This window comes from Ptychodera flava, chromosome 8, assembly GCF_041260155.1.
Source record: "Ptychodera flava strain L36383 chromosome 8, AS_Pfla_20210202, whole genome shotgun sequence".
Classification (NCBI taxonomy): Eukaryota; Metazoa; Hemichordata; class Enteropneusta; family Ptychoderidae; genus Ptychodera; species Ptychodera flava.
Genome location: NC_091935.1, coordinates 1,425,566 through 1,450,000, shown reverse-complemented (window position 1 = coordinate 1,450,000; position 24,435 = coordinate 1,425,566). Strand labels below are relative to the sequence as shown.

Genomic DNA, 24,435 nt, shown 5'->3' with positions numbered 1-24,435 from the left:
AAATTTTCATACAACTCTGAGAATGAAACAAGTTGTCAATAGATTACCAAGCTTTGAGTATCACTGTTGTCCATTAGGCCAAAATAATAAAGATCGTTTCTGTCAGCTGGTCACCGCGTGCGTCATTTCAGAACCTGCGCGTCATGGCTTTTTTTGTTGGGGGGGGGGGGGGGTTGTTACATAGTGATCAGTACAGCTATCCTTGATATCCCTGTTTGCATGTCCAAAAATGCTAAACAGAAAACGGAAGTATTATGCAGCCAATGATAAATTACTAGAAATTCACTTCATGGGCAGAATCTTGCAAAATCGCTTTTTCTTGTCTGGTTAGTGAAAAACAATATCCCTGAACTAAAATATGCATGGGCTACCAGCCATTGTCACTTGGTTACCAACTTCAGAAAATGGTAACCCAAGTGGAATACCAGGGGAAAACGTTAATTTTGAGCCGTGCATTTCATGGATTTTGGTAGCCCCAGGGAAAAGTTGGTAGTCTGGACGCGAAACTGCCGCTAATTCGAGCCCTGACACCTATACATATGTAGTATACATACCCGTTTCCTATATTCAATCTCAGCCCAAAGATTTTAAATTTAGAAATAGGCCTAAGAGTTTATAATCAAGATGATAAAACCATTAGAAAATTGAAAATATAGTTACATTTTGATTTTCTTTTTGAACATGCAAATTGGTTTATTGGTTGGAGGAAACGTGCCATGGATTATAATACTTGACGATGACAGTTTTGTTTTAACATCTTCTGAAATTCTGTCATTTGTCTTGTCAGTGTGATCTGTCCATGTCGCATGCAATCATACCAGCGTATTATTTATTGGTCAACATACAAGAGATGATATGCATGTATCGACAGAGTGTCTTCACTTATCTAAATTCAGTGAACATTCAAAAAGCAAAATGTAACTGAAAATTAATTTTAAGAGGCTTTTGGAAAGACAAGAAGGGTGCATGGAAATGAAAAAGTTACATCCCAAAGGTTCTTGCTGATACTGATAGATTTTTTTTCTTCCACATTAGCTTGCCAGTTTTTTTTACAGAACTCATCTACGGCAGAATTTTTTTCCCTTGTATCTGCTGGGATTTTTTTTTCCGAAAATCTTCCAGACCCCCAGGATATCAAATGGTCAACCCCTTAGTAAAAATGTCGGGCCCGACAGACCACATCTCTGCGACATTAGCCCACAGGTGTGAACATGTTAGCTGAAATTGTTAAAAACTATCAAAGGTGCCAAGTCATGCTCTGCACAGTTCGAGCAAGATTGTTTTTAAGGTGTTTCGGACACTAGTAACGATACACGACGACACTGCACAATGTGGATCATATATAGACACGCTCATGAGTAAGGCTAAAATAGCCGGTATCAACAAGCTAAATGTTAGTGATTTCGGGACTCTAATATCGATAAGACAGTACTACACTCTTAAAATATCTCGACAGCCCGGGTCTGCGAAATCCGCGATGTTTACTCGATAAATTTCGGCAATTGCGGGATTCTAATATCGATACCGGACGGTACTAGATTAATTTGCATTCAATTTATGTCTCCTCACGCCGGGTCTGCGACTATTTTGATACTAGGCCTATATGCCTTTATTGTGTATCTCGTTTACTCGCCTTGACATGCTGAGAAGTACTGGGAATCTTCAAAGTAATGACTACACGAGACGTTCAGAGTTCGCTGGTACTATAGACTTTATTTTTCGGTAGATAAGCTTGGCAGTTGCAATCGCCCAAGATGCGCTTCTGCCATAATCAAAATGTCTTGGGTCCGCTGTGTTCCTCTTTCCAATGTTCGTTGAATTGTCTTATAATATGCCTTTAAACATTTTTAAGGCGTGGCTTTGACCTTATAGGTATGAATTATGGATAAAATGGTACATCCAATCATGAATACAAATCTAACAGTTAATGTTCAAACGTCACTTTTACATGTTGCAAAACCCATCATGTGAAATTCCCGTGTTCCTATTTTCATCACTTAAACATATAACACGATTGGAACTAATTTAGGATAATTGGATGGTGAAGTAAGGTCGTTTTAACCTGAAATGTAAGCTCAATTGTTTTTCTTTTTACGTTACACACTTGTTTTATGAGTAATTACAACATTCAGCTATATGGCATCTAATACTTTTGAGAAATTTGAAAAATAAGTTAAACAAATTATCCCAAATTAGTTCCAATCGTTTACAAAGGTGACAATTGCAATGTCATTTGAACTACTGGAGGAATCAATTACATCTTACATCTGTAAGGAAGCTTCAAGTATACATCAGTGTACAGCTGATACAATGTCAATACTACCAACTGGGGATGAGATCTGATTATGATCCCATGAAGCTTCAAGTATACACATAGATGTATACTTACAATTTTCTTGAAAAAAATAATGCTTTCTATGATAATATATGAATAATATCTCTGACACATTGAAATTGGTGGGATTCAAGTTGATGACCTTGCCATTTGGCACGGAGTATTAATGTGATATTCACGATGGCTTACATCTATTTGAATATATTCCAATACATTGTACAAAACACAAGAGACACACACAGATCATCCCACAATATGACAGAGACAGAAATACATGTAATGTTGTATAAAAGCATGTTAGGAACTTTTATTTACCATTAAAATATCTGTATTACATTGTAAAAGAGTGATACACAATCAACCAAGTGTTCTTACATATGCAGCCTTGGAAAACAATAACATATATTTTACTTAATTACAAAGGTGACAATTGCAATGTCATTTGAACTACTGGAGGAATCAATTACATCTTACATCTGTAAGGAAGCTTCAAGTATACATCAGTGTACAGCTGATACAATGTCAATACTACCAACTGGGGATGAGATCTGATTATGATCCCATGTAAATCAGCATGCAGTATTGTGATAAAAGTCTTTACTGTGTAACAAGAGAATTTCACAATACACAGCTTTAATACTTGGCTGCATATTTTTACAGGCATACCAATGAGCACATAAAGCCTAAGACTGATCATTGTACATAATCTGAAATATTCTGAGGAAAATGATGCATCATACCTATAGCTGCATAAAACAGGTTCACAAAGTTTTCAACACTCAAACATGTTGTTTTTAACCAACTGTACTGGGGTCCACTTGACCTATTCAAAGTATAGGTTGAAATGTTTAGGGGAAGAAGAGTTATGCCAAAAAGTGACCTAGCGGCTGACAGAGTCCTGCTGTGGTGTGCAGAGAATAACTATGTGTGAGACAAATGTGTTGATGAATAATGTACTTGTCGGTTTCAGTGAGTGTTTTTCCAAGAATTTTGGAAAGGTGGGACACCCTAATCCATGATGGTTAAAATAGGGGGTCACCGAGTGAGTGAAGCAAAGCAAAGTCACTGAAGGGAAAAGTACTAGGGGGCGTTTTCCAATTGATAATCAATGTCATGAATACATTCATTTCAAAACAACATGGAAACTATCTTTTAATGGTTTGTGACATATTGGTATCATTAAAAGTTTTTATTTGTAAGCAAGCGTAATGGCAGCTGATAAAGCTCAGCTGTGTTATGTAGAGACTACCTATTTCTGACACTTATGATGAAGAGGGTGGAAATCTTTGATAGCTCATTTAAGGACAGCTGTAAAAATACACAATGTCACAATAAGATCATCCGTAAGAACATGTCTGCCAAATATTAAAGCTATCAGATGAGCAGTTTTTGAGAAACAAAGTTTTTCACAAAAAATGGCAAAAACGGCCCCAAATAATACATGTTTGAGTCATGGCTAAGGACATGAAAAAATTGTAACAAAATGGTCGCCATGCGGCAATATTGGATCATATTGTAACACAAATTGATGTGCATATGTGTGATATAGGTCAATGTCCTTGTACCAACTTTGAATAAAATTGATGTTGAAAGTGCCCGATTTTTGGCTCCGTACATGAAATAATTATAATCAAAGTGAGACTTGAGTGGACACCGTGGGTCATCAGTATGTATTAGGGAGATGGTGCAGTGGCAAAGAATGTGAAATTTTCAGAAGAGTTACTTTCAGAATGTGCTTAGGAATACAATTCAGAATAACATTCAGACACTCACTATGTGAGATAATATTCTGTATATTCCAGAAGAGTCCTTTCAGAATGTGCTTTAGAATACAATTCAGAATAATATTCAGACACTCACTATGTGAGATAATATTCTGTATATTCTAGAAGTAACAAGTCATTGACAATGACATAGTCCCCACTTGTAATAGGAGTATTAGTCTTGATGGGCAGGGAAATGAGGTCATTAAGAAGTATCACTGGAGTGTATATGTTCAGATCTATGGACACATAGGTCTATGTCATTGTTCCCATTTTGAAACAAGAGGCATGTCTAAGTTATGGTTCTAAATCGGGAAAAAAGATCAGACCTCCAGCTGTATTGGCCTGCCAAGAAATACACATGTGCATAATAAATGAGGTACAAGATGTGACATCTTAGGTCTACTATCCTATCAAAATTGAAGCATAAAGAACTTGTGGTTACTGAGTTATGCATATATATGCATATTCAAGGTCAAAGGTCATCAAGGTCACGTGACATTTTGCGAAAAAAAAACCATTGTATTGCTAATTAATCCATATATGCCAAAATTCAGACCTCTAGCTCTATTGGCTTGCCCACAATTATATATGGGCATAATTAATGAGGTAAAGCATGTGTTGTCATAAGGTCTCCCATCCTACTAAATATAAAGGACATAGCACTTGTGGTTACTTATTTATTGACATAATCGTGTATTTTAGGTAAAAGGTTATCGAGGACACATGACATTTTGTCAAAAAATTTCTATCCTATAGTCTGTCCCTATATACTAAAAATCATACATTTACCTCTATTGGCTTGCTCAAAATTAGATATGCACATAATTAATGAGGTACAATATGTGGCGTCATAAGGTGTCCCATCATACCAAATATGAAGGGTGTAGCACTTGTGGTTCCTGAGTTATGGACAAATATGTATATTTGAGGTCAAAGGTCATTGAGGTCACGTGACATTTTTTTCAAAAAAATTGTATTGCTAAGTTATCCCTACATACCAAAAATCAGACCTCTAGCTCTATTGGCTCGCTCAAAATTAGATATGTGCATAATTAACGAGGAACAATATGTGGCGTCATAAGGTGTCCCATCATACCATATATGAAAGGTTTAGCACTTGTGGTTACCGAGTTATGGACAAATATGTATATTTGAGGTCAAAGGTCACGTGACATTTTGTCAAAGCGTATGAGATATCTGCGTGAACGGATGGACTCACATGGATGGACTAACGGACTGACATGACCCAATCTATGAGCCCCCTGGACTTTATCTGTGGGGACTAAAAACTGTGTCACTGCATCCTTTTTGCAATATGAATACGATGAGAAACTAAATTTTTATTTTTCTTGGCCTTATACATGGGAGTCTATGGACTGCCTTATACATGGGAGTCTATGGACTGCCTTATACATGGGAGTCTATGGACTGCCTTATACATGGGAGTCTATGGACTTCCTTATACATGGGAGTCTATGGACTGCCGTATACATGGGAGTCTATGGACTGCCTTAAACATGGGAGTCTATGGACTGCCTTATACATGGGAGTCTATGGAGGTGAAAACTAAAAAGTCCTCTAACACGGCCAAATTTGATCGCATTGTGAAACAAATCAACGTGCATCTGTATGAGGTAGAGTACTATCCTTTTACCAAGTTTGAACGAAATCGCTCCAGGCGTCTCTGAGATATCTGCGTGAACGAAAAAAGTCATAAAATATGCAAATGAGCAATTAATTAATAAGCCACACCCACCAAAATCTAATCAGATCTAAGTCTCATCATGATAATACCAAATACCAAATTGCATGACATTGGACCTAAGGGTTCTTAAGTTATGAGTGGAACAAAATCTGTCTACGGACGGACGGACGACGGACGGACAGACGGACGGACAGACGGACGGACAGACGGACACACACACAGACATTGTGGCGACATAGGACACCTTTGGTGCTTCGCACCACGGTGTCCAATAACAAAATGGCTGTCATGCCGGCATATTGGATCATTTCGTGAAACAAATTGACGTGCATATGTATGATATAGGTCAATGTCCTTGTACCAACTTTGAATAAAATCGGTTGAGATGTGCTGAGTTATGGCTCTGCACATAAAAAAATCGTAACAAAATGGCCGCATGGCAGCCATATTGGATCATATCACAAAACAAATCAATTTGCATATGTATGATTATGAAGTAATCCTTGTACCAAGTGTGAGTGAAATCGCTCCAGGCATCTCTGAGATATCTGCGTGAATGGACGCACGCATGCATGGACAGACGGATGCACGGACATGGCCAAACCTATAAGTCCCCCGGACGGTGTCCATGGGGACTAAAAAAATGACAAGAATTGCCTCAAAATACAAATTTGCATATTTCACTAAAATTTGAACAATTAACCTAACTGAGGTCACCCCAAGTGAAATGCATATAAAATTTCAAAGCAATCAGATAAGCAACTTCAGAGAAATAGATTTTGTGACCAAAACCAGCAAAAAAATACCTAAAATATAGAAATATGCAAATTCTGCACGAGTATCAAATTTCAAAGCAACCAGACAATTTATGTGATTTCAGAGAAGAGCGCAATTGTGATGGATGACGGACGGACGGATGATGGACGGAGGGAGAGATGGGCAATGACGTAAAATCAGCCCATTTGATAAGCTCCGCATTGCTGACAGCAGAGCTAAAAGGCTGACAAACAACAATACATATCCACTCATTAGATTAGCTCTGCTTTGCTGATAGTGAAGCTTAAAAGCAAATTCACCCCAAAAATGCTAAAGTTGACGGATGACCAACAACAACACACACCTACCAGGGTACACAAGATAGGCTCATTCACACTAACTGCAGAGCTAAAATAGAAAACAGTTTGATTCCCTGTCTGTTCTTTTAAAGTTATATCCATTAGAATACAAATAAACAAGTGATGATTACATATATAAATCTCTATTTTTCATAAGCTTGTCTGACTGCTAAAGGTGAATTTTGTTGAAATATTTTCACTTATTGCAACATACACCTTCGAGAAAATGGGACAGGCAACTGCTGTGGTTTCTTTGTGTAATCTTAGTAATATTGAAATATATTAAGTTTATTTGCCAAGCGGTCCCCAACAACAATACTTGGTACTTAACATTGAATCTCATGAACGATCAAACTGATGTTCTGAATATGTACACTTTGCTCTGGCATAGCGCGTTGCGAGTAATGAGGGTCGATGATTGCAAGCAATAGTTTTTATCTCCAAAGCCAACTTCAGATGTAGTTTTGAGCTTTTTTCTTGATAATGGAATGTGACTTGGTGTGCTGTATTCATAAGTTAGTCCCATTTGCAATAATCTGCAACATTCTCTGTATCCTTTTGTCCACAAGTTGACATTGCCTGAAATCCATATCGCACAAGCTTGAAGATATATCTCCTAGGGAGCCATCATTAGTTACAGCCTGGGGGTCAGATGAATGTGAAGGGGTCACCCAAAATATTGAAAGCTATAAGGGGGGTTATTCAAAATGTTGAGAGAAAGAAGGGGGGGTTATTCAATTTTTGGTGCAAATGTATTGAAACACCTCTCAGATTGCCTACTTCACACATCAATTTCTACAAATTTTTACTCAGTAAAATTACACATTGAAAATACCTCTTAGATTACACCAAACTGCACCAATGCACACTACAATTTCTCAAACTTTTCCATGCAAGGGAGGGGAGCAAGCCAAGCGGACACTTTCCCCTCAGCCCTGCATGTTCTTCAATCTGTACTTTCAAAGTCTACCCTGTCGGATATCCTAGTGAGGACCCTGTTATGATACCCATACATACAACAAAACTGTATGTGGTTGTATACTGGTTATAGTGTAACCTTTGACATCTATGTTTTGTTGTGACTTTGAATTTCATTTTGTTGGTTTCACCTTGTTCAACCGTCATGAGATAACCAATGATTATCTCGCAGGGTACACAAGGATTTGAATGGTCTTTCCTCTTGCTGTATTTATGTAAATTGTAGAAATACATGTATTGAAATTTAACTTTTCAAAATTGAGTGTGGGGGTCAGTCAAAATTTCCATGTAAGGGAGGGGGGGGTTACTCAAATTCATCATGGTTTGGGGGTACTCAAAATTTAGAGTTTCCGACGAAATTCCTCCAACATCTCCTCTCCGACCTGTACTCCGTAAATAATGACAGCTCCCCATGAAATTTGGGCTCCAGTTGCTGTAATTTTTTGATGAATTTTTCACAATTTCTTTTGATATCAACTCCAGTTTTTTGTTCTTCTTCTGGAAGCTCATTGGGAAACAAAGTGTATCATACATGTGCACATTGCAATGTTATTGACAAGTATATGTAAATCTGGGTCCTGATTGACATGTACACCCTCTGGAGCAGAAAAAGAAGTTATAATGGAATGTTTATAAACAATCATCACAAGTGACAACTAGCTACAGGTCCGTTACTATACTACAGAGATCACCATGATACTGAGGGGAGGCATGAAATAATAATTGTCTTTTCTCAGTGCTCTGAAAGTTGAATTTTTCCTCTCTATGAGCTGGATATATAATTATATAATTATATATCCAGGTATATAATTATATACCTTCAACAGTTCTGTACTAGCTGTATCTGATGATGCTTAGTATTGAGGGTTTTGTCTGTTAAGTTGGCCACTCTTTATCTGTGGTAGGTGCTATGGTTTAGGAGCCTCTGATCCTAACATACACAAATCTGTGTGCTGAGCAGTGTAAGGGTGCACGTCTCTCCACCATACTGACTAATAGGAAATCCTCTACCAAATGGAGGTGCAATCCCACTGTCTTCATCTTGAGACAACTGTCCCTGGTGGTTGGTTCCTTTCTTTGAATGGTAAAATGCTGCCTTATAGTCGGTTTTGGATTTATCCTGCTTCCTCTTCTGCATGGATATACACACCTGTTCCCTAACATAGTAATAATAATAAACTCATGGAAGATAATCATGGACAAATCATGGAAGATAATAATTTCTCTTCACAAAAAGTTAGTTATTTGTGTGTCACATATCCAAGAATTCTTGTGTAAAGGACCAATAAATTTATTTTTCTCTCCGCTATATGCATGTTTCTCTAACCTAGACATCTAAACCATACTTTTTCCTTCTTGCTCATGTCATATGTAATACAATGTAGATTGGCAACAACCAATGTCCTGCACAGTTTAAGAATGAGGATTGCTGTCACATGCATGTTGTGTATAATTCAGGATGAATTAGTGTAAAACTGATGTACCTACATAGTTGCAGCTGGCAATGTCAATTAAAATACAGAAATGTATCACTAATATTTTTGTGAACCTGTGATTCTAAATAGTATTCTTGTAATTGTAAACATGCTAGACATGTGTATAGCTATAAAGACAACTAACATAAAACACTTTGTGCAAGTTACAAGATACCAGTTCCAGCACATCTTTGCAACAGCCACTTGTGTATATATACTGTGGTGCAAGGACTAAAATGGAAATTTACCTGTTGTTTGATCATTTCCATTCATCTTTCGTAATAATGTCATGATCCAAGTCCAATCCCAAGCCCTCCACTTTGTCTTTAATGCTCTTTGTCAAGGTCAATGGTATTTCTCATCCTTGATATTGCGCAGCATGCACTGCTGATCCTGAATTGTAAACACATAGACTCGTGATTACTTATAACTCTTTAAATAACAATGATAACCGGAATGATTAAAATACATTTGGTGATGGGATGTACTACAATGAATTGCAAACACTCTGTATGTCCTTAACCCTAATGATGATAAGCATTAGACACATGTAAACATTCTAAATCACGTGTGCATACCAGATGTATTCTCTCATTGGAATATACTTCATCATAACAGTTTTATGGATCCTACGAATGAAGCTACATGTATTGAATGTCTAGTCATGTGCATTTATCATATCATCTGCATTTCACTAGGCAATTCATAGAGTGCCAAGTGGCAAGAAAATTTTTTAGCAAATTCAGCTAAATAAGAGAAAATAACTTTACCAAAAATGTGTAAGCAATGATTATCACAACAAAGTTACTGATTAAATAGTATGGTAGAGGTGTAATACATTTGATCTACTCAAGAGGGTATTTTAAAAAAAGGACTACAAATGTGTATGACAACAGCAGTGTTTCCGCTGCCATTCGCAAGAGCGTGAAATGGCAAATGAAATGTCTGCAGATTGGGAAATATTTTTCAACTATCCTTCGCCAAACTGGTCTGTGCTATTTTTCAGGGGGCTGATCGAGAGTGCAGTTAAAGCCGCACTTTTCAATCCCAGGTTCTCGCATTAGTGGAGTTCTTCTCCCAGTCAAACACTTGGCCAGTACGATGTTTGATTTCTATAACATTAATTACACAAACTGATCTCAACCTTTTATCACCTTTTGCTAATCCTGCAAACAGAGTTTATACAAGCGTTTGATTGACGGTCAGTTTAAATCGCCAACAGTCACAACAAACACTCGAATTTCCTAAAAAATTGTCTTCTAGTCGCGTTAGACTTTTAATATAACCACAGAGTCCGATCGGCAGCAACTTCACGCTGACCGCTTGGCAGTCTGTCTGCCTTCTTGTGGCCGGGGAAAACTAAAAAGTGGCATTTTCTGGAGCGTGTAACCTTGTGTTGACTGTTTGGTGTCCACTAACACAATGAACGCTGCTATAGCTTTGCGTCCTTTTAAAGGGAGGCTCCACCTTTAAAAGCAGAGAGATTTTTCAACATCCCTGGCTGGTCATTCTTCCTTGCTTTAGTGTGCAGTCTCAGAAAACTATTATAATCAGTAACTTATGAAGTTATATGCCATGCTTTCAGATGGCTGCATGCAATGACCTTGTTATTTTATGACAAGTGCTTTGTAAACAATGCTTTAACATAGTCAGGAAATACTGATTGCAGTATATTTTCAAAAACTAAGCAGACAACAGCAGCCAATGACAGCAAGGGTGGTGAATAAAATGAAACCAGTGTTTCAAAAACGTCACCGTAGGACACTACTGCAGCAAACTCAGAGGCAGCTATTAATGAGCACAGTGTGGTAAACTGTCAATTGGATGACGTCCTGAGCCAAACTTCATGCAAATGTTATAACCTATGCAAATACAATGACCCAGGCCTATCCACAAAACAATTACTCAGCATCGCAGGTGACTCTGGACTATCCAGAATATACACATACAGGTACCTGCTATGGAAGATGACCCAGGCCTATCCTGAATACAATACAGGTACACATTTTTGAAAATGACCTGGGCCTATCCTGAATAAGATACAGGTACGGACTGTTTGTATTAATGATAGGCCTTAGTCATCTCCCATTTTGTATTCTATATAGGCCAGCTGATTCATCATACATGTACATACTGTGTGCATGTATGTGTATTGGCTTAGGCCATCCTCCATTGCATATATTATGTGTATTGTGGATATATGTCTGTGCCATCTTCCATACCATGTGAATGCATTTGGATTGAGGATAGGCCCGGGTTATCTTCCATACTGTGTACATGTATTTGTGGATATAGGCTGGGGTCACCTCCTGCCATGATGTGTACACGTACTGAGTAACACTGTATTGTGGATAGGCATTGGTCATAATATTTGCATGAAGATATGCCCAGGATGTTGTCCTGTTGAATGTTTACTACGCTGAACAACAAGCAGCACACTGCGACATGCTAAGTCGTGTTCGAGTACAATTAAGCAAAAAAGATAATTGCACAGGTTGTCCGCAGAGTTGCAGGGTAGTAGTAGTTACAAAAAAGAAAGTGTACCAGGAATAGTTTGTTGAATTTCCATGACTAGTGTTTTAATAAGAGAAGAGTCAGCTTTTTTTTTCTGTAAGACATATAAAGTGGCCAGACAGGACATTTTAAAATACATGTATACACCCAGTTTGATTTGAAACTATTAAGCATTTACTGCTTGGAGTACACCTTCTTTAAGTGAACAGTTGGTTTAATAATCAGACTCTGTGATTGGAGAACTGAAAGCACTTGATGATTGAGGCAGAAGCTATGGATCTTTCAAAGGAAACATCTTGAAGTTACCCTGTCAATGATGCAATACTTGTAATACATCTTGATACATTTACAAAAGTGCAAAATTAAGTCACATAAGTGTGTGGCACACAGGAATAAAATTTGTTGTGAATGTTATTAAGAAAGCAGTTTGTTCCATAAAAAATAGTTGTTTATTTTCATTGCCACTAATTATCAGTCGGTCAGGATGAGTCCTACTTAAATTTTTAAATCACAAATGTCCAATGGACCTGGTAATGTATTACCTTGAATAGAAATGATTATTGGACCAGTTTAATGTCATCTTGCCACTGTAGCAACTGATAGGACCCACCTGAGTATATATATACAACTGTCAGTTGGATAAAAATCATAAATGCAATTACATGTAATTTTGATGGCTATAGTTCTGGCTAATCAATTTTGATCTCAATTAGCCAGAATGGTTTAAGGGAAAATTTACCCAGTGGAAACACTGAACAGTGTAAGTACAAACCTGTGCCACAGCAAGGACCCATTGTCTTAGGAAAATAAATATATTGATGAAAGATTCCCTCAATTCCACAGGTTTTTGCTCTGCATTGATGACAACACCATCATCTCTGTTCAGTGTTGGCTCTCTGCATAGCCACACACTGTGTATATGCTTTGCAATGGAGGATGGTATTGTCACTATGTTGCTTTTCACCTGGTTGTCATTGCCCAGTATGCACTGTCTCAGCAAGGGATCTTGAATCTGATTGGGTGAAAAGAAACATTAACTTGAATCATGCAATGTAAATATTATCTCCTGCAAATTGCTGACATTAGTTTACATCAGTTCATTCTAAAACATGGCTTTTTATATGCAAGATAAGATAACTTGATTGTTTATGACTTCTGTAATTTTAATTAAACCTTCCATCACTGGTATAACTTTGCCCTAAACCCATTGTAATCACTGGTGATTGTGGACCTTTTTAAAGGAAACAGGTACATAATGTAGGTCAAGACGTGTATTCAAGCAAGTAGCAATATCTTTATATATTTATTTCAAAGAAAGACCAACAGGAACAAGTCACATTAACAGGCTCCATAAAATAAACATAATAATATGAATGCATGAAGTACAATAAACAATAAACAACAAACAACAAACTATATGAAACCATTAAAAATGTACAAATTTAAGCATGGCATTCTGACCAAGCATCTGAAACTTTGACAAGATAAAGTGTTGTCAATGGCAGGGTTGGAAATGCACGATTCATTTAAAGTAGCCATACATCTTTGAAGAGCCAAGTACCTAAAAACATCGAGTTTTATACTGCGAGTTCTTGTACATGTAGTTTACTGAGAAACATCAAAATTAATATGAAACATGATTGGGACAATCATACATATTATTCACATATTTGTATAAAAATATAAATAATCTCCAATGATAAAGAGGCTAAAGGTTAAAACGCTTGCAGAATTATCCATTATTATTTCAGCTGTAAGGATGCTATGTTTGAAACAGAAGAACTTCATGAATTTCACTTGCACTTGCTCTATTTTGTCCTGTTGAATTTTTTGCCAAGGAGATCACACTACAGACGCATATTCTGAAATACTTACATGTATTAAAGTTACGTAGAGAGCCTTGAGGGAGTTGATGTTGAAGAAAGTATTACAATTCCGCCAAATAAAACCGAGCATGTGAAAAACTTAACTGATAACGAACGAGACATGTGCAGGAAATTGAAAATCAATCTTACCTGATGAAGGATTTTGTCAAAGAGCAGTTATCAATCTTTTGATTCTTGTTCCTTCTAAGTTTCACATACATGTACCTCTGAGGCTTTACGACCAGGTTACGCGAGGTATACTAACAGCTGTAGGCAAATGTCAACGAATACAATGAATTAGAATCTTGCAGATAGTCCTATTTCTCACCGTCTGTACAATGGATACTCAACTTTCTAATCATAGAAGCTATGATATATGGGTCAAAAGATCAGTAAAATCATACACTCATTCATTATGTATTACCATGCTATAGACATCTCATTTAATTGGTGGAGCAGAACCATGTGACTGACCACAAATACACAGTATGTAATGGTTTGTTTTGATGTCCATGAATATAAATAATGCTGCTAACATTGTGACTTTTCATCAAAATGTAAATTGTCAATTGTACAAAGATCATAATCAATCACAAAAACAAAATGAAGCACTTGTGGCCCAAGTTATACATTTTTTTAAAAATCTCCAGATTTGACAAATTTTTAGGGTGGCCAAGACTGTGCATTGCTTATTACATGCCTTGATTTGAGTGCAAATCAATGAATTGATTTGAAAAGGAACATCCGGGAGTTAGGGGGTCGGTGAACGATGTACTGACTGGTTTCCATGGTTACCAAGGCCAGTGAAGCCCTACAATGTTTTTGACATCTAAGTAGACCCTGAATGATAGATGTAAAATATACATGTGCACACTTCTATTTTGACCTTCGTTAAAATCCGTTTGATGCTGGTCAATAATGGTAAAACTGTTTGAAAATGTCCAGCATATAACTAAATGTCATACAGCATTTATAACCAGAGGCATGTAATAAAAATATTGTTGCCTGAATACATGGGTTTATGTGCCCTCGCAGCAGGAAACGATTTGCCATCCTGGTGTCTGGCAAATTGTCACAGGTGGCACATAAACCCATGTATTCAGGCAATATTGCACAAGTTCTGGGGCTCCGTTGTCTTTCACATGGGAAATTTTTGTAAATCTTGATGATTTTCTAGGGTTTGTTGGTAATATCATGGAAATAACAGGCTCTGCCCCGACCATTAACGTTTATCTATAGGTTTGGCAAGACTGAAAGCCAAAATAAGCTTGCTCGCTAAGCCTTGTAAATTCTTGACTTTCCTCTCGCCCTTGCCATAAATGAATAATAATGGTCAGAGCATCACCCATTATTTCTATAACATTAATTACATTAATCATTAATTAATATTGTTAAAATATCTGTGATAAGGGCATTTATGTACAAGAAATTAAATTTTGGAATTTCACCAAATGCACTACATGGATTATATGTGGCCTCTGTTCATTTACCTGCCAGCCTTTCCCCTGAACCGGAAGTTTACAAGGTCCCGTTCGATTGATTTCCCTGAACGCTACATGTAAACAATAATTGTAGAGCGGACTTTCAGACCTTCAGAATGAAAATGATTATCAAATCTGTGACTCCATGAAAGTTAAATATGCAATAATTTGCAAAGTTAAATATTAACTATGCACACACCGGAGTTTTTATACACCAGTTTAGCATGGAGCCAGAAATGGTATTTGTTCCTAGCTCCATGAGTGTAGGTAAGGAAACTGTGAACACACACTCATGCTTACGATCCATGATACTGTACAGCATGTAAACCATTTTACTTGACAAAAATTTCGTCAGTGCATGCACTGTCCGAACATAAAGCATACGGGCTCGGCACAGCTGCTTCCGATCCCGTGATCATGAGAACAAGCTTGATCTCACCATGGAGGTAATCTCTCCTTCTACCTCCATGATCTCACAGTGTGACCTCTATCCGTATGATACCTCCTGGCCGCTGATGCCATATCGTTTTAATCAAACATCTCTGTACAGTACACTGAATCGCCAGCGTATGTAATGCAATTCAGCTCCCGTACGTATGTACGTGTACGTGTTCCACATATGAAAAAAATCTAAGACACGAACACGAAAAAAGAACGTGTGTGACTAAGCAAGTACACTACGTAGCCCTGCGTACAGGTCTGTATTCCCGGCGTTATGGCCTCCGCCACGCCTGAGACCTGTACGCACGGCGATACTTATACAGTGAATCATCAGGTTACCTCAGCTGACGAAAGGGGTAAACCCCCAGCTCTGCGTGGCAGCAGGGCAATGTTTTACCGGCGTTATAAGGCGGGAGGCCGTATAACCCCGGTAAAACACAGTCCTGCCACGCACAGCTAATATACCCATGCCGTGAATAACCTGCGGTTTCGTGCAACGTGAACTCTTTCGATCCTCAGCGGTTCTAGCGTATGACCATATGTTGACACAACTGTCACACCACATATGATCGACTATACACCGAAATCAGTGCAATGAATATATCAAATTCAGTCAATTCGAGTATAATATGATCGAGCGTACCTCTGCGTGGCAGGGCTGTGAGTCAGTGTGTTCACCGTCCCTCCACCCACGAGGGACGGTGGTGTGTTGAACACACAGTCGACTCGTGGCACGCACGCACAGCTACTAACATATTTTAATTGGCAGTACAGAAGTACTTACGTGGGAGGATGGACTTCACAACTCGAGCAAATAAGTTATCATCAGAGCTGTTACCCTACAACGGTGAGACTTGGCTTGAATACGATGTAGCCTATACGGCGCCGCGTTGAGTTAACTTTCGCCGAGGCCAAGGGTTTCATCGGTCACCGCGCCGACCGTGTGCGGTCAGCGAAACATAGGTCCGCTTTACACATGTATATCCTTCCATGACAAGCAATCAAGTACGCCATTCTCAGCTTTATTTCGACAATACGTCAACGAAACTGAATGTTCAAATTTTACAGAATGCTTTATACAATACAAACCAACACTTCTAACACATTAAGCTTTCAATTGTAGTGTTAATTTAGCTTCGCTACACTTCGCGACACTTGTTCTCATTTGCATACAACTTTGTATATCGCTTCTTGCACTAGATGGGAAAATAGGCGAATAAAATCTACGTGCATTTCTTAGCAGTTGTCGTTCCTATTCTGCTCAGTTAACAGACATAATTTCACAGAATATTAATAGAATATTACACAGAAAACATATTTAGATCATATTTGGAGGCACTGACTACTAGCATTGCAAGAGAAAGGGACGACAAATTTTCCGGTGTGTTTCCATCCGTGCCTGAGCGAGCGTACGTATCGAGAGTTCACCATATTGACGCTGCACGGGAAAATGTGCGACCACACAACTAAAATCTACATGCATTTCTGCAGTTGTCTTTCCTATTCTGTTCAGTTAACAGACATGATTTCACAGAATATTACACAGAAAACATATTTAGATCATATTTGGAGACACTGACTACTAGCATTGCAAGAGAAAGGGACCACAAATTTTCCGGTGTAATTCCAGCCGTTGCTTGTGCTACGTACGTCAACACACTCGCAGCGGTCAACCCCAGAAATTATCGCACACTATCATCATTTACGATGGGATAAGGATCACGAAAAACACACACCTGTTTCAGGATATGATAATTTTTGTCTTCGTGTCGTAGATAGACGCAGAGAACACTTAAATAGAGCCAAAAACAGCGAAAATTCGAGAAAAGCGTACACACAATCGGGGACTGTGGCATGCAGGACAAACCCAAGCTACGCATTATCACGTGACTGGCCCTCGTATCGCGGTTCAGCTGTGCGGTCTATGTGATTGACACCTTTTACAATAGGCGTTTCCAGACCGGTGGATAGAGGGACTGTGTTCTCAGAAAGCGCTTGTCCGATTGCTTTGAAATTGATATGCAGTTTACTTAGGGTGACTTCAGTCAGATTTGTGCAAATCTAGGTGACATTTGCAAATTTGTATTTTTAAGGCAATTTTTGTTGTTTTTGGTAACAAAATCTTAAAAAATCTTCTCCTTCAAAACTACCAGTCAGATAGCTTTGATATTTGGTACATATGTCCCTAGGGATGATCTATTTCAGATTTGTTCAAACTGTGCAGAAATATGCAAATTTGCATTTTTAAGGCAATTTTTGCCATTTTTGGTCAAAAAATGTAATTCTCAAAAAGTACTGGTCTGATAGTTTTGAAATTTAGTATACAGATTTCTATAGATGAACTAAGTAATATATATTGAATTTCTGATGAAATCTGTAATTTTGTATTTTTTGGGGCAATTTTTGCCATTTTTGGTCAAAAAATGTGTATTTCCAAAACTACTCATCTAATAGCTTTGCAATTTGGTATACAGGTTCCTACAGATCACCTTAATGATATTTATTGAAATTATGATGAAATCTGCAATTTTGTATTTTTGGGGCAATTTTTGCCATTTTTGGTCAAAAAATGTGTTTCTCTAAATGTACTGGTCTGATAACTTTGAAATTTGGTTTACAGGTTTCTACAGATGAGCTAAGTAATATATATTGAATTTCTGATGGAATCTGTAATTTTGTATTTTTGGGGCAATTTTTGCCATTTTTGGTCAAAAAATGTGTATTTCCAAAAGTACTCATCTGATAGCTTTGAAATTTGGTATACAGGTCTCTATAGATGAACTAAATGATATTTATTGAATTTTCCATTTTTGGTCATAAAACGTGTTTCTCAAAAAGGACTGGTCTAACAGCTTTTAAATTTGGTATACGGGTCTCTATAGATGAACTAAATTTGATCTGTTGAAATGATGATGAAATCTGCAATTTTTATTTTTGGGGGCAATTGTTGCCATTTTTGGTCAGAAAATTTTATTCTCAAAAAACTACTCATCAGATAGCTTTGGTTGACATGTTCTTAGGGATGATCCAATGTGATATATTATGATGTAAGTATGATGAAATCTTCAATTGTGTATTTTTGCAGCTATTTTAGCCACTTTTTTCTGGCCACTGCATTGAGCTTTAAAAGATTTCAACCTTCTTCATCAACATGTGTCAAAAATAGTTATTCTCAACATAAACACAGCGGAGCTATATCGGCTGCTAGGTCGCTTGTTCAAAGTTGGTACAAGGACATTGACCCATGTCATGCATATCCACATTGATTTGTTTTGTGATACAATCCAATATGGCTGCCGTGCAGCCATTTTGTTCTGATTTTTACTCACATTTGGTATACCTATGTGAGGTTATCGTATAAGCTGAATTGATTTGCATGTCTGTATATTTGTGGGTATGTGCGGATGTATGTCCGTCACACACAAAGGCTCCCAAACTGCCAAAGCTACCGTCTCAGTATTTGGTGTACAGGTAGATGTAGGGGTTGAGATGTGAATTTGTTCAAATGAACACATCAGTGTCAAAAATGTGCAAATGAGGTAAGAAAAAGGGAATTTCTGCATGTGTGCAGGAGTGACAGGCAAACTCCACTTATCTTGAGTCATTTCCTGTCATTGTTTATGAACTGTTACATATTAACATAACTGCCCAAACCATATACAGTAGAGGGGAGGAAGACCTTCAGTAGAGGGGAGTTGTTTATGAACTGTTACATATTAACAGACCTGCCCGAACCATAGACAGTAGAGGGGAGGAAGACCGTCAGTAGAGGGGAGGAAGAGCGTCTATGGTCAAACTAAGAGGGGCTAGCTGCCTTTCAGCTATGCATGTTGCTAAAGTTGACCTCCAGTACCTAAAATTTCAGACCTTAATTACTTTTGTCATTCTTGTTTTTCTGGTTTAAATATTTCTTGTTGTTTTTCTGGTTGTACTGTGCAGAAATCATTGTCATAACATCAACGTAGAATTTTCCTGCGCTGAACAGATAGAAACAACATTTATTGTTGATCTTTGTTAACCCACACTTATATGTACCAATTCTGATCAAATTTGAGCGACACCGTATAATTGCGGTATTTTTTTTCTAGTTGTACTGTGAAGAAATCATTGTCATAACATCAACGTAGAATTTTCCTGCACTGAACAGATAGAAACAACATTTATTGTTGATCTTTGGTACCCATACTGGTATATATCAATTTTGATCAAATGTGAGCGACACCGTATAATTGCGGTATTTTTTCATGTATGGAGCCATAACTCAGGCACATCTCAACGGATTTTATTCAACGTTGGTACAAGGACCTTGACCTATATCAGACATATGCACATCAATTTGTTTCACGATATGATCCAATATGGCTGCATGGCGGCCATTTTGTTACAATTTTTTCATGTCCTTAGCCATAACTCAGACATGTATCATCGGATTTTATTCAAAGTTGGTACAAGGACATTGACCTATGTCATAAATATGCATGTCAATTGGTTTCACAATCCGATGCAATATGGCTGCCATGTTGCCATTTTGTTATGATTTTGTCATATCCTGAACGATAATTTGGATATGTATCAACTGATTTTTTCAAAGTTGGTACAAGGACATTGACCTATGTCATAAATATGCTTGTCTATTGGTTTCACAGTCCAATGCAATATAATGGCTGTCTGGTTGCCATTTTGTTAAGATGATTTTTTCATGTACAGAGCCATAACATATTTCCACCAGTATCATTCAAAGTTGGCACAAGGACATTGACCTATGTCACACATATGCACATCAATTTTTTTCATGGCATGTACCATGTAGCAGTATCATGTCAATTATTGAATTTTCGTAATTAGTCTGATATGTCAAGAAATACTGCATCAAATTTCATGAAACTTCATACAGATGTTAAGCTCACATTGCTTTAACAGTGAAAAAGACATTTATCAGTGTCAAGTTAATTAATTTGTGATTGCATATGTAATGAACTTTCCTAATTAGAGTGATATATCCACAAATACTGCGTTAAATTTGATGAAACTTGGTATGTACAGATTTTGATCTCATAGTGTTGTAAATACAAATCAGTGACACTTAGTGGTATCATTTATATATATAAATTAATTGCTAGTTTGCATTTACATAATGGATTTTTGTTTTTAGGGTGAATGTCCAAAGTACTGCATCAAACTTTATGAAATATGGTACTGGTGATAATCTGTCAGTGTTAGGATAGGATGCAAAAATGTTTGGCAGCATCCTGTCGATTAAGTACTAATTGATTTATTTTAATGACCTTTTGTAATTAGTATGGCGGCTTACATTGGTTTTACGTTTTCACCACCATGGAACTCATTTTTGGCCATTAAGCCCAGTCTGTATCGCAGTATTTTTAATCACACACCTAATTAATGAAGAGGACTCTTTCCTCTCAGAGGACTTGAGTACCCATTAACAAGTGGGGACTGTGTCATTGTCAATGACTTGTTTTGGTTGTTTTTGATGACATAATTTTGTATTAAAAGACTTTGAATTTAACAGTTGGATTGGTAAAAATCTCTTCATGATAGGATGTGAAACTACAAAATGCATAACTTTCTTGCTTCAAAAATTTTGACAGCCGTTTTCAAGTGCTTGTGGAAGATCAAAATTAGGCATGATGGGAATGTTAAGGGAGCTTAAGCTTACACATCACGGGAGACACCATTCTGGAATAGGTAAGCAGGCCTGGACAAGATTTAGCTGTGAATGAGTCAGCACAAATTCTTCAATCTATGTTCTAATGTCCCACTTCCTGTAGACTTTCCAACATGTGATGGGTCAGTACCCTAAAGAAGATTTGATGGGTATGTTGAAAGGTTTAAGTATCACGCATCAAGGTAGACACCATAGTGGCATAGGTAAGCAAATGTACAGTAAACTGCAAGGGGTGGGTGGAGGGACTGTGGATGAATATTTTAGTAGAAGGTACCTTGCCAAAGTTATTCATTTAGTTTGATTGTGTAATATCGTTTACCTCAAGTCATATACCTTGAGTCATGTTCCTGTGTAGCACATGGGGAAAAAAATGCCCTCACATTTGTGTAATAATTTGCTTTATCATGCCCAGCCACACTTTGTCCAAATATAGGCAATCGCATGCATTTTCGAATTACTTTCATTCTGAGTACAATGCATGTTGCTATCTGCAAACGCTCCATTCATCAACAAAGCCAGTGCAAGATCTGATTTGAGCGTCTCCCCATTCTGATTGCAGAGAAAATAGTGAAGTTAGCAAAATCAGCCCATCGTTCTATTGAAATCCAGTGTTCAGTACATGTGTTATAAATGATCTCTACATTTTTAAAAGATGGGGGAGTGAACAGAGAGAATGTAAATCAGATCAAGTTCAATAATGCAATATGCTACAAGAGCAGTTAAAGCTGTCATCAATTGTTCAGCTTCAAGTATATGTTCATTTCATCGCAAAATGATTACAAACTTTTACATTCAAAGGCTTAATATTTCTTTCACTCAAATTTGATTGGATCTCACTTTCGGTTCAATATGATGAACAACAATTTACATCTTGCTATCCGCCTAGTTCTTTAATGGTACAGTTACGATGCATTGTGAGTTTTACAGCTAAACAAATGATGTCATTATACATCACAATATGCGATGGGATGCAGCCATCACTTCTCTAAATAATTCACGAAAAAAAGTGATAACGATTTAATTGCATGCATTTCTGCCCTCAAATCTTTGCGCAATATTGTTATGACTGTACATTGGTCATTCAATAAGGTATATGATAATATCTTTACAGCTCTGATACAGTATTTGTGGACCTCTGTTGTACTGCGTAAGGGCCCTCGCATGTGAGCCATTCTGCAAAACCCATATCAGGGCCGTAAAGATTAAATTTTTCTTTCTCTTGTACATATGCACAGCAATTTCTTAATCTTTCTCTTTTTGAAAATCAAGTGTTAACTGCTTTGAACGTACATGTTTAGCTAGCTACTTCACAGCAGTAGTACTTTGAATTTCATAAACAAAGAAATTTTTTTAGTCATACGGACGGAATCAGAGTAGTGGTATGTTATCTCTGAATCTTCCTGTGATCTCTATCTATGTGCCAGCCTGCATCTGTCACACTGCCTCTCTGCAATTATGTATATATCTGTCTGCCAGCCTGCATCTGTCTCAATGTCTCTGCCATTCTGTATCTATCTGTCTGCCAGTCCACATCTGTCTCACTGTCTCTGCCATTTTTTATCTGTCTGCCAGCTTGCATCTATCTCATTGTCTTTGTCTTTCAGTCTATCTGTCTGTATTCCTGTCTGTCAACCTGTATGTCTTACTCTGTCATTCAGTGTGCCTGTCTGTCTATCTATTTACCAGCCTTCATCTGTCTCACATCCTCTTTCTTTCTGTCTGCCAGCCAGCCTGTCTGCTAGCCTGTATGTTTTATTCTGTCATTCAGTGTGCCTGTCTGTCCAGCTATTTACCAGCCTTCATCTGTCTCACATCCTCTTTCTGTCTTTCTGTCTGCCAGCCAGCCTGTCTGCTAGCCTGCATGTTTTATTCTGTCATTTAGTGTGTCTGTCTATCTATCAACCAGCTTTCATCTGTCTCATGTCCTCTTGACCTTTGAACTTAAATCCAGCCTTATTGCTATTTTGTTTTTAATTTCAGATGACTGTAGGAATATAGCTAATATTCTTAAAGCACTGGCTGAGAGGGGATGCATCTTCCAACCTACTTACAGACTTTGACTTTGCAGAAGGAAAGCTAGAGATCACTTTTGTCAGCATGTTTGGAAATTGAATTTTCTGTAGAAGCTGATTGTGTAAAGCGTAATTACTCAGAATGTCATTTTATCTTTTGAAAGAGAATTTGATTGACAAACATTGGTATCCTTGAAGTGAACATTGAAAAAGAATATTGCACAAAGTTTCTGAAATATTGTAAATTAGACTTGTACTGTAAAGTAAAAGATGTAATGTTTTCCTTTATATGACTGAAGTAATTTTCATTGTAACTTTTATGATTAATGAAATCAAGACCTGCAGACAATATGCTTGTATACACTAGATTATAGTCCTCAATAAATGTTGACATGCCAATTGTCCAACACAAGGATATGGATACGCCTTTTCTTGCATCGTTTATTTTCTCAGTCTTCTTGAGAACTTTATTCAAGATCCGTGAGTATAATTTTGATATTATTCAACAGGTGTAGTTGCGCACAATTCCAATTCAACAAGTCCATGCTCTAACTGTTTTTCATACAGTTGGTTTCTCACTAGAATATTTTTGGTTCAAAGCTGTGCTAAATTTAAGCAACTGGCACTGACAGAGCTACAGCCATGCGTGTGCGCCCTCAGAAAATTCAGTTGGAGGCGCCTATTACTTTTGTTTTTCCATAGCTGGAGATGAAGATAGTTGAGTACATGTGTAAGTAGACTGGCCCCCTGTCTCTGGGGCTTTTCACAGCAGCAGTTACTGGCCATCGCCTTCACCCCTCATTTTTTTCTCAATTTATTCTCTTATGCCCACAGAATTGGAGCAAGTCTAATGTATATAAGCAAATCGGTATACTCCTGCAATACTAGTCACTACTTTGAACTCTTTCAAGATCTTCAAAATACACAAATTGAACAGAGTACTTACCTCATGTTAACACTTTCAAGCTAGCAAAGTTTATATTGCTGTTTATTAGATATTTAGATGTGATACATAAATCATGATGCACTCTTGTATACCCGTTAAAATGAAAGTATGCCAAT

General features: G+C 37.5%; 1 protein-coding gene and 1 long non-coding RNA gene across 5 annotated transcripts in view; one reads left to right on the top strand and one right to left on the bottom strand.

Moving 5' to 3' along the window:
• The window catches only part of LOC139138153 (ERI1 exoribonuclease 3-like), a 43,277-nt gene extending 19,489 nt beyond the window's left edge, over positions 1-23,788 (top strand). For 2 of the 3 annotated variants that reach the window (XM_070706383.1, XM_070706385.1), the window contains 2 exons: positions 21,465-21,564; positions 23,342-23,788. In XM_070706383.1, coding sequence (XP_070562484.1) covers positions 21,465-21,564; positions 23,342-23,421 — 180 coding nt within the window. In that variant the 3' untranslated portion in view covers positions 23,422-23,788. Of the gene's footprint in view, positions 1-21,284; positions 21,382-21,464; positions 21,565-23,341 lie in introns of all 3 variants that reach the window. The other variant, XM_070706384.1, reaches the window with a different exon arrangement.
• LOC139138155 (uncharacterized) lies at positions 2,616-16,599 on the bottom strand. 2 transcript variants are annotated; one of them, XR_011553539.1, is made up of 5 exons: positions 16,460-16,599; positions 13,904-14,020; positions 12,661-12,900; positions 9,623-9,767; positions 2,616-9,056 (listed from the first exon to the last, which is right to left on the bottom strand). It is a non-coding gene; the product is annotated as an uncharacterized lncRNA (long non-coding RNA). The 2 variants fall into 2 exon arrangements; XR_011553540.1 differs by lacking the exon at positions 16,460-16,599 and adding an exon at positions 16,319-16,450.
• Positions 23,789-24,435: the final 647 nt, after the last annotated feature.